Source organism: Rhinopithecus bieti, unplaced genomic scaffold (assembly GCF_001698545.2).
Source record: "Rhinopithecus bieti isolate Rb0 unplaced genomic scaffold, ASM169854v2 scaffold_45617, whole genome shotgun sequence".
In the NCBI taxonomy this organism is placed as follows: domain Eukaryota; kingdom Metazoa; phylum Chordata; class Mammalia; order Primates; family Cercopithecidae; genus Rhinopithecus; species Rhinopithecus bieti.
The window spans coordinates 2,341,829-2,353,910 of NW_016819136.1; the positions used below are offsets into that span (position 1 = coordinate 2,341,829).

Here is a 12,082-nt window from a genome sequence, read left to right on the forward strand (position 1 = left end):
TGTCTTCTTTTTTTTTTTTTTTTTTTTTTTTTTTTTAGACAGAGTCTTACTCTGTCACCCAGGCTGGAGTGCAGTGGCACAATCCTGGCTCACTGCAAACTCCACCTCCCGGGTTCCAGAGATTCTCAGGCCTCAGCCTCTAGAGTAGCTGGGATTACAGGGGCGCACCACCAACACCTGGCTAATTTTTGTATTTTTAGTAGAGATGGGGTTTCACCACGTTGGCCAGTCTAGTCTCATACTCCTGACCTCAAGTGATCCACCCGCCTCGGCCTCCCGAAGTGCTGAGATTAGAGGCATGAGCCACCGCGCCCGGCCTTACAAATGAATTCTTATATCTGCTTCTGCGTGTACTCTGCTGCAGTATCATATGTGCAGTATCATATAGCCTCTGGAAAACGACAACGTACATTCTGGGGTGAATGCGAGTAAAAAAGACAAAATTATTTTTACATTGTTACCCTACCCCAACTATTTAAGGTAAACTTCTCTTTACAGAAATGTAGAAGAATAAACCAGTTAAATGACACTACAAGGAAAATTCAGAATGTGGTACATTCCTCAAAATAATCCAAGTTTTTCTTTTCTTTCTTTTTTTTTTTTTTTTGAGACTCGCTCTGTCGCCCAGGCTGGAGTGCAGTGGCCGGATCTCAGCTCACTGCAAGCTCCGCCCCCCGGGTTTACGCCATTCTCCTGCCTCAGCCTCCCTAGTAGCTGGGACTACAGGCGCCCGCCACCTCGCCCAGCTCGTTTTTTGTATTTTTTTAGTAGAGACGGGGTTTCACCGTGTTAGCCAGGATGGTCTCGATCTCCTGACCTTGTGATCTGCCCGTCTTGGCCTCCCAAAGTGCTGGGATTACAGGCTTGAGCCACTGTGCCCGGCCCAAGTTTTTCAATAAATCTCTGGCATGCAGACAATGAAAGTAAAAGCAATAGTTCTAGATTAAGAACTACAACAATAAAATACATTTTGTGGACCTTGATGGAACCTGTTTTGAACACTGTCAACGGACATTTTTTGAAACAATGGAGAGAATATCTGAACAGGTTCAGGGTGTTGGATGATCCAGAAATGATTGTTAATTTTTTCAGGCATAATATGGTTATGTAAGAAAATGTATTTTAGAGTAGCATAATGAAGTATGTAGTGATAAAGTGAAGGGAATCGTAACAACTACCTTTCAGGTTTCAATTAGACAGCTGTAGAAAGTATCTGTCAGCAGACATGAACTACCATGGGTAATTTAAACTACAAAAAGGTATTTATTTATGCCTTAAATATGGTAGGTACTAATATATAAGATTTAATAAATCATATCAAGTCATTTAGAGAAAAGTCAGTGAACAAATTAATTTGACAAGGCATCTTGAATTAAAAACATTACTTTTAACTCTGACCTATGTGGTGGGAGAAAATGGGAGTTTAGCTGAATTAATAGGGGTTAAAAAGTAGGCAATGAGGGTGTGTTTCTAAACATAATAAAGATTTAAATGAATGCAAGGTGGGTACAGGATAAACTAGTGGTTCTCTGATCTTTATCTTTCACTGTATCACATACCTCAACACCACCACCTCCACTCCAACAGTTCACTCAGTATGCCTTCCACTATTGTCCTCTTTTACATGGTTTGATGTCATCCACCTTGGGATTCTTTGTTAGATATAACCCAAGTTCAACAATCAGTTAGGGGAAGACTTACACTGGTCACGCGACGGTAGATCTGCGCAGCATTCTGGCACTCCGAGTAAGGATATTCAGATGTAGCCATCTCAAGCATGCACATCCCAAAAGCATAAACGTCAACGGATTCATCATATTTCTCCTCATACATCTCAGGGGCCATGAACTCTGGGGTACCTTAAATTAAAAGAACGATTCAGACTCAATGCGAGCAGAAGCTTCAGACGTTACTCACCGGGGAGAGAAGTAGAGGGGTTGACCTGTGAGAGAGAAGAAATTGGAATGGGGAGAAAAAAGGAAAGGGGGGAAAAACAGGAAGGAAAACTTCTCAGTCAGTCTGTTCCATCAAATATCTCGTAAAAGATCTTCCACTGCAAGGCCTTTATATGAAACTGGAATAAGGTCAAGGATCTATTTATTGATGTACTGTGTAAAATGAATTTCTCTAAACAATATGTCAAAATAAAGCCTTGGCTAAGAGATAAACTAATATTCATATTGAAAACAAATAGAAGGAAAAGGAAAGACACTATGCAAGGAACAAAACAGATATAATGGTACATCTGTAAGATAAGATGATGGGTTTAAAAAGATCAAAATACTTGTTTGTGTGTCCACTAATGTATGGTAGTTGTAGGTTAATATTTACAGCTACACTCTTGGCATTAACACTCAATCTGATTAGTTTCACTTTTTAAGAAGGCCTTGCAGTGAAAAACCCGATATTCAATACATTTTTTAAAAAATGAAATAAAACATAATTGTCTCCAAAGGCCACTCACCAGAGCCCTTTTCTTCACATACTTACCATCGCACCTGTAGTACACAAATAAGCCTACTACAGACACAAGAAATATAGTGAGGGACATCCTACAGGCAAAAAGACAAATACACACACAAATATAGAACCCAAATACAGACTGATTTATGAGCACAGTGTGTGATCTCACAAGACCAGGTTTTATAATGCTTCCAGAAAATTAGGTCTGCATACCTCAAATTATAATGCATTCCAAGAAACAGACATGCACACTATGACTTGAACAAAGAAAATAAAAACTCTATTGGGTCAGAGATTTCAGGATGCCAAAGACAATCAAAGAAATGTTTCCTGTGAAGAAGGCAAAAAAAGAAATTCAGCTTTAAATGACACTGTTCCCATTCTTCTTGTGAATGTATTATAAGAAAAGGTGAAAGTGTCCCTAACCGAAGTTACATAATATTCCAAGGGGAACGCTGTTTTTGAAAGATGTACAAATAACTGGTGTTCTGTGCTTTTCCTAGTAATACTTAGGATCCAAGTTCACTTAAAAATTAATGGGTTTCTTTTGTTATTGTCACCTTTTGGAGGGAGTAAACAGAGTGTTTATGAAGACTTCAAGTTTTTTAATTGTGATACCCTCTTCATAGAGTGAAAGCTTATCAAAATAGGCATTAAATTATTTTTCCAGCTTTGAGTTTCTAATATATAAAGTCTGAAAGGGACAGCCTTATTCTTTAGATAAGTGATTCTCAACAGGGGGCAATTTTGTCTTCTAGGAGCCATATATAGTAATGTCTGGACACGCTTTTGGTCATAACTACTAGAAGACAGACAGGGAGCGTGCTACTGGTATCTAACGGGTAGAGGCTGGGAATGCTGCTCAAGTCTTACAATGTACAAGACAGCCCCTTACAACAAAGAATTATCCAACCCCAAATCTCAGTAGTGCTGAGGTTGAGAAACACTCTTTTAGATAGATCATAACTTCTGAAGAGTCAGACTAAGAAAAAAGTTGATAAAACCAACTTTTCAGAATGAATTGTCATATTTATTTTCACAAAATGTTAGGAGGCTAGATATTCTTTTTTTTTTTTTGGAGACGGAGTCTTGCTCTGTTGCCCAGGCTGGAGTGTAGTGGTGCAATCTCAGCTCAGTGCAACCTCCACTTCCCGGATTCAAGCGATTCTCCTGCCTCAGCCTCCCAAGTAGCTGGGACTACAGGCACCCGCCACCACACCCGGCTAATTTTTTTTTTTTTTGCATTTTTAATAGAGATGGGGTTTTTCCATGTTGGCCAGACTGGTCTGAAACTCCTAACCTCAAGTGATCCTCCCACCTCAGCCTCCCAAAGTGCTAGGATTACAGGTATGAGCCACTGCGCTTGGCCAATATTCTTGAATATACATATATACCCAACAGACATTTTATATGTCTAAAAATTTAATTTTTATCTTTTACTTTTAGGAAGTAAAACTAAATATAAATTCCATTTCTTTCATGAAGTGACATACTGTATGTATTACATAAATAATGCATGATATTAAGTATCAACAGTGTGTAATGAAAAGATGGCTGGCTGGGCAAGGTGGCTCATTCCTGTAATCCCAGCACTTGAGGCTGAGGCAGGTGGATCACTTGAGGCCAGGAGTTCGAGACCAGCCTGGCCAACATGGTGAAACCCCGTTTCTACTAAAAATACAAAAATTAGCCAGGCGTGGTGATGCATGCCTGTAATCCCAGCTACTCGGGAGGCTGAGGCACAAGAATCGCTTGAACCCAGTGGGTGGAGGTTGCAATGAACTGAGATCGCACCACTGCACTCCAGCCTGGGTGACACAGAGAGACTCCATCTCAACAACAACAACAAAAAAGACTGTTACATTAAGTTTTATCAACAAAGTTCACTTTATTCCTTGGAATGTAATGTTATCAACAGTCTCTAAGATGATTCCAAGAAGCACAAATATAGAGAATCCTACATCTCGTAAGTAGAACGAATCACCTCCTGAGTTCAAGCTATGAATGTCTTAAGGTTTATATCACTTAAAACTCTGACAGGGCCAGGATTCTAAATAAAAGGAATGTCAGAAAGCCAGTCAGGCTCCAAGGTACACCTGAAACATACCTATCACACTCTTGGCAAAGGAAGCCCGCTTCAGGGTTGCCAGACCAAGGTCTCCAATCTTGACGGAGCCAGTAGGGCCCGTGATAAAGATGTTGTCACATTTAAGATCGCGGTGAATAATAGGTGGAGTTCGAGTATGAAGAAACTGAAGTCCTTTAAGGATCTGACGGCACCAGCTTCTTAGAACTTTGATCTTCATCACTTTAAACCTTTTCAGATACCTAGAAAAAGCAAAGTATACCAAACAAGTTATCAATGATATGAGTTTGTTGCTTTGAAGAATTCCATTAAATTCTAACATGACTGGAGATGGGAATATCAAATTTAGAATACTAAGATTCAGTAACATTAAAGGTTAGTAATACTTTTAGTAAGCGGGGCTACGATAGTTTAAAATAAAATTCTATTAAGAGACACAGAAAATAAGTCTTCCAAATACTTTTCATCTAAACAATGATAGTATTAAGTAACTAGTTTTTTCTTAAAGAAATGGGAGATGAAGCTGGCTATATCAGCTACATATTTCAGAACCAAAAATATTTAATTAGTGATTGGTAAGAGAATTATGATAACAAAACACCAAATATGAATTCCTTAAAATTAGGTCACCATTTAAATGATTAAGAGGTGGAGATCTGCTTCTGTTAAATAGTGCAGTAGTTCTATCAGACACAGATGTATTTATAAACTCTAGTCAAAAATATACAAAACAACTATTACTTGAAGGGTCTGGAGAGCAATCAAAATCAGTCATAGTTAGCAGGGACAAAGGGAAAGTACTGCTTGAGTTTCCTTCTTCATAATACATTTGTACCTAAGAAAAGGCCCTGTTCTGATTCTGAGGGTCTGCTAAACCCCAGACAGAAATGGGGACTGAGTTTGCAATGACCACAGCATCAAGAACAGTGCTAACAGACCTTTCTGCAAGGATAGTCTGTCCAATAAAGTTGCCACTAGCCAAATGTGACTACTCAAATGTAGATTAAAATAAAAAATTCCATTTCTCAACTGCACTAGCCACACTTCATGTGCTCAACAGCCACATGAAGCAAATAGCTACCATTCTGGATGGTGTACATTATACAACATTTCCATAATGGCAGAAAGTTCTACTGGACAGCACAGATCTAGAAAAGAAAGGAGGAAATCTCAGAAAGCAGGCACCAAAGGAGAGTCCTAAATTCTGTGTATTCACTCTGCCCAAATCTCTAGTTGACCTCTGAAATACGTATATGTAGGAAAGATTCCAAGCAGCCCAAGTATGCTAAAAGAACTGAACAGAGACCTCTGATGCTACCCACTGTAGAACTCAGTGGGTTATTATTATTATTATGAACTCAATCTGGGGATTGAGTTCCAATGCCTACTTTATCTGGCAATATTCAGGGAAAAAAAAGAGCACTAAAAATGTTAAATATAAAAGACTACATTTTCCTTTCAGTATCTTTAAAATACACACACGATTAGTTAAAGGAAAATCTATAATACTGTGATATATATGATATGCTTACATATTATATTATATAGTTAGTTTTCAGTTCCTGAATGTTTCATTTTATAATTTCTATGTCTTTACTGATATTCTCTATTTGTTGAGCTAAAATTTTCTATACTCTTAACATTTGCCTGTCACTGTTTCCTGCATTTAGTATTCCAATTTTGTTGAATAGGTACTGTAATTACTCCCATTTAATAATGACTTACCATTTTCTATGTACTTATGTAAGATATGAAAATTACAGCATACAAAACAAGTGGTAGAGGGGTTAAATGAAAACTTCATTTGTGCAAAGGTCTTATATTTTACATGAAATTGTAAAGTATTAGTCCTAAATAGTGAAAAGTAACAACGTAAATGTAATCTTCAGGGCAACTACTTAAAATGAAAAACATGCAGAGATCCAGATCTAACTAAAAATCAAATAGTAGAACTAAAATAAAATTTTACTTCATTTGGGTGGGTTAACTGAAGAAAACTAATAGCAAAAGTGGGTTTTGTGGTTTAAAAAATATATCAAAACAGTAATGCTGGATGGAGGGTAAGGAAAAGGCTGCCTGGAAAGCGGCATAAGGGCATTTTCTGATATGATGGAAATGTTCTCTATCTTAAGAGTTTTGGTTACACAAATGAATGCCTTGTCAAAACTCATTCAATCATACGATAATAATTTATTATATCCTGATGCTGCTTGGAGGTAAAAGAAAAAGTACACAGGCCAGGCCCGGTGGCTCACGCCTGTAATCCCAGCACTTTGGGAGGCCGAGGCAGGCGGATCACGAGGTCAGGAGATCGAGACCATCCTGGCGAACACAGTGAAACCCTGTCTCTACTGAAAATACAAGAAAATTAGCCGGGCGTGGTGGCGGGCACCTGTAGTCCCAGCTTCTAGGGAGGCTGAGGCAGGAGAATGGCATTAACCCGGGAGGCGGCAGAGCTTGCAGTGAGCTGAGATCGCGCCACCGCACTCCAGCCTGGGCGACAGAGCGAGACTCCGTCTCAAAAAAAAAAAAAAAGAAAAGAAAAGTACACAAATATTAGAACTCTACTGAAATGCATACTGAATAGTTTATAGGTGAAGCATAATGATATCTACTATTTATTTTATTATGGAATGAGTAAGATAGAAGGATGATGAATAAATGGATGTATTAATAATATGGTAATGCAAGTGATGCAAAAAGTAACAATAGAATCTTGGTGCTGAGTGTGTGCTCACCGTATGGTTCTTTTGCCTTTTCTATATAATTTTTAGAATTTTATATTAAAATACTGGAAACTTTGTTTGTCATTAGTCCTTCTTATAAACATCCTATTTTTAAACAAAAGGGTATCCTACCATGAACTTTATATTACTTCCGCCTCTCTCTTTTAACTATTCCTGTAGCACCTCCCTAATTACAGAAAGCCTGTCTATCCTTTAAGATCTACTTAAATTGTATCTATCATTTTAGTAAAGACCTTCAAGATTATCCCAGCCAGCAGGAAATCGTACCTTTGTCTCAACTGCTATTCAAATGAAAATTACACATATATTATGATTCACATTTCATTTTAGGAACCTATTCTATGGGAATTGTGTACAAACATGATTATTATAGCAACGTTCATAAGGAAAGTATAAGGACAAGAAAGGATCCAATCTGCTCCATATTACAAATGGAACATTTCTAAACTCAGAGAAGCTAAGTTTGGTGAGAATGAAAAGTGGTTCTAGAAATATGAATATTAATTAAAATCACCATAACCAACCACATCTTGAGAAAGAAAAGTGACAATCAGGCACCATTGGTGCAGACAGGACAAAAAAAAAGATGTCTCTGCCGGGTGCAATGGCTCACGCTGGCTCACTCCCAGCACTTTGGGAGGCTGAGGTGGGTGGATCACCTGAGGTCAGGAGTTCAAGACCAGCCTGACCAATATGGTGAAACACGGTGTCTACTAAAAATATAAAAACTAGCTGGGCATGGTGGCATGCACCTGTAGTCCCAGCTACTCGGGAGGCTGAGGTCAGAGAATCGCTTCAACCCGGGAGGCGGAGGTTGCAGTGAGCCGAGATCACGCCACTGTACTCCACCCTGGGCGACAGACTCACCTCCAAAAAAAAAAAAAGAGATGTCTCTGATATATCAAGCACTTCAGGGTCTTCCATTATGACTGATTTTTGCCCAATCACATTGAAGAAAAAACCCAGTTGCTGAAAAGCTCCACTCTCATAAGCAGAGCTCTTAATCAGTTCTTCAGTACTAAGATATTTACTAAAAACAATCAACTCATGGTTAAACGGGGATAACTACAGTACCTATGCCAAAAACTGGCAGACTAAATGCTGAGAACAATGGTTGCTAAATGTTAGAGTACAAAGAATATTCCATTCAAGTAGAGAATATCAACAGAGACAGAAACTTTAAAAAAGAACCAAGTAGAAATTCAGGTGCTGAAAAACACAGTGAAGATTCACTAATGGATTTCAACAGCATATGTGAACACAAGGAAGAAAAAGGCAATCAACTTGAAAATAGGAAGTGAAACTATACAGTCTGAGGAGCAGAAATGAGCAGTCTATAAGACCTGTGGGACACCATCAAGTTGACCAAAATATACACAATGGGAGTCCTAGATAAAGAAGAGAGAAAAGAGCAAAAAGAATATTTAAGAAAATAATGGCCACAAATTTCCCAAACTCAGTAAAAGACATGAATCTACACATCCAAAAAGTTCAACAAACTCTAAGGATAAATGCAAATAGATCCACAATGAGCAACATTATATTCAAACTGCTAAAAGGCAAAGACAAAGAGAGAATCTTGAAAGTAGCAAGGGAGAGTGACTTATGACCATGGGATCCTCGATAAGATTATGAGCTGATTTTTCAGCAAAAACCATGGAGGGCAGAAAGCAATGGAATGACACATTTAAAGTGCTAAAAAGAAACAAAAGCAAAACCCCCAAAAAAACTTAAGACTGCCAACCAAGAATTATATATCCAGCAAAATTATACTACAGAAATGAAAGAGAAATTAAGACATTGCCAGGTAAATAAAAGCTGGAGGAGTGTGATAGTAGTACACCTTCCCTATTAAGAAATGCTAAAGAGAATCCTTAGAGGAAATAAAAGAACACTAGATAATAACTTGAAGCCATAAAACCAAATCAAATCTCTGGTAAAGTCCATCACACATCTAAATATTAAAACCAATATTAATGTATTTTTGGTTTATAACTCCTTTTATTTCCTACATGATTTAAAAGACAAATGCATGTAAAATAATGATTATAAAACTATGTTAATGAGTAGACAATGTATAAAGATAAAATCTGAGACAACGAAAACATAAAATGGGAAGGAGGAGTGACGCTGTATAGGATCAGAGATTTGTATGCTATAATATTAAAGCTAAGTTGGTATCAATTCAGGGTAGGCTGTTGGAGGTTTACGATGTTAGTTGTGATCCTCAAGATAATCACTGAAAAAATATCTAAATATATACACAAAAGGAAATGAGAAAGGAATCAAAACGGTATACTACGAAAGAAAAATAAATACATTTAAATTATTTAATCTCCAAAGAAAAGTCTAGGACTGGATGGCTTCACTGATGAGTTCTACCAAACATTTAAAGGAGAATTAACACAAATCCTACTCTTCCAAAAAGTAGAAATAGAGGAAACATTTTCTAAATCATCCTATGAGGCCAGTATTGCCCTGACACTGAAAATACCACAAGAAAACTATAGACTAACACTGTTATTAATGTAGATGTAAAAACTCTCAACAAAATATTGGCAAGCCAAACCCAACTGCATAGTAAAAGGATTATACGCCATTTATCTATGAAATGCAAGGTGATTCAACATAAGAAAATTAATCAGTATAATGTATCACACTAATAGAACGAAGCAGTCTCATGATTATCTAACTTGATGCAGAATAGCATTTGAGAAAATCTAATACCTTTCCATCAAAAAAAAAAACCAACAAACTAGGATAGGACTAGCAGAGAACTTCCTCAACATGATAAAGAATATTTATGAAAAACTCACAGCTAACATATACTCAATGGTGAAAGACCAAAAGCTTTCTCCTTAAAATCAAGAATATGACAAGGATAATCAGTGCTAATCATAATTCAAGTTCTAGCCAAAACAATTAGACAAGAAAAATAAAGGCATTCAAACCAGAAAGATCTATTCACATATGACTTGATCCAATATATAAAAATCCCAAAGAATCGTTAAGTGTGGTGGCAAACACCTGAATCTCAGCACTTTGGGAGTCAGAGGCAAGGAGATCACCTGAGGCCAGGAATTTGTGACCAGCTTAAGCAATATATTGAGTCCCTATCTTTATAAAAAATTTGAAAATTAGCCGGGCATGGTGGTACACACCTGGAGTCCCAGCTACTCAGGAGACTGAAGTGGGAGGATCCTTTAAGCCTAGGAGTTCAAGTCTGTAGTGAGCTATGACTGCACCACTGCACTCCAGCCTGGGTGACAGAGTGAAACCCCATTTGTTTCAAAAAAAAAAAAACCCCAAAGAATGAACACATACACACAGACGAGCTAATACAAGAATTCAGCAAATCTGCAAAAGTACAAGACTGACACACAAAAATTAGTTGTTTTATATATACCAGCAATCAACAATCTGAAAAGGAAATTAAGAAAACGATTTCATTTGCAATAGCATATAAAGGATCCAGGAATAAATTTAACCAAGGATGTGAAAGACTTGAATAATGAAACTACAAAACATTGCTGAAAGAAATTTAAAAAGACATAAATAAATGGACAGACACCCTGTGTTCATGGATTAGAAGACAATATAGTTAAAGATGGTGATGCTACACAAAGTGATCTACAGATTCAACACAATCTCTGTCAAAATTCCACCATCCTTTTCTTGTAGAAATGGAAATCTAATCCTCAAATTCACATGAAATTTCAAGAAGACCTCAACTGTCAAAAACAATAGTGAGGCCGGGCGCGGTGGCTCAAGCCTGTAATCCCAGCACTTTGGGAGGCCGAAACGGGTGGATCACGAGGTCAGGAGATCGAGACCATCCTGGTCTAGACGGTGAAACCCCGTCTCTACTAAAAAATACAAAAAACTAGCCGGGCGAGATGGCGGGCGCCTGTGGTCCCAGCCACTCGGGAGGCTGAGGCAGGAGAATGGCGTAAACCCGGGAGGCGGAGCTTGCAATGAGCTGAGATCCGGCCACTGCACTCCAGCCCGGGCGACAGAGCGAGACTCCATCTCAAAAAAAAAAAAAAAAAAAAAATAGTGAAAAAGAAGAACAAAATTAGAGGAAATCACTTCTAATTTTCAAAATTTACCACAAAACTACAGTAATCAGAGCAGTGTGGTACTGGCCTAAGAACAGACATGTAAATCAGTGAAACAGAATTGAGAGTCCAGAAATAAACCTATACATATCATCAAATAATTTTTGAGAAGGGTACCAAGACCATTCAATGGGGGAAAAAGTCTCTTCAACAAATGATGCTGGGATAACTGGGTATCAACATGCAAAAGAATGAAATCAGACCCTATCTCACGGCATATACAAAAGTTAACTTAAAAATGGAACAATAGCCTAAATAGAAGAGTTAAATTGATAGAACTCTTAGAAGAAAACTTAGGTATAAATCTGTATGACCTTGGTTATTTATGACAATGGAGTCTTACATGACACCAAAAGCCCAACCATCAAAAGACAAAACAGGTACACTGCATTTTATCAAAATTTAAAACTTGGCACAGGCTTGAGCATCCCAATCAGAAAATCCAAGATCCAAAATGCTCCAATCCAAAATCTGAAACTTTTTGAGCACCAACATGACACACAACAAAAATGCTCATTTGAACATTTTGGAGTTCAGATTTAGGAGGCTCAACTGGTAAGTATAATTCAAAGTTTCAATATCTGAAAAAATTCAAAGCCCAAAACACTTCTGGTCCCAAGAATTTTGGATAAGAGATACTACACTCAATCTGTATGTCACAGCACATT

General features: G+C 37.7%; 1 protein-coding gene across 1 annotated transcript in view; it reads right to left on the minus strand.

Moving 5' to 3' along the window:
- Nucleotides 1–12,082, minus strand: part of WNK1 (WNK lysine deficient protein kinase 1) — a 164,727-nt gene that overhangs the window by 81,025 nt on the left and 71,620 nt on the right. The window contains 2 exon segments of the mRNA XM_017858548.1: nucleotides 1,702–1,859; nucleotides 4,571–4,791. Of these exon segments, the coding sequence (XP_017714037.1) occupies nucleotides 1,702–1,859; nucleotides 4,571–4,791 (379 nt within the window).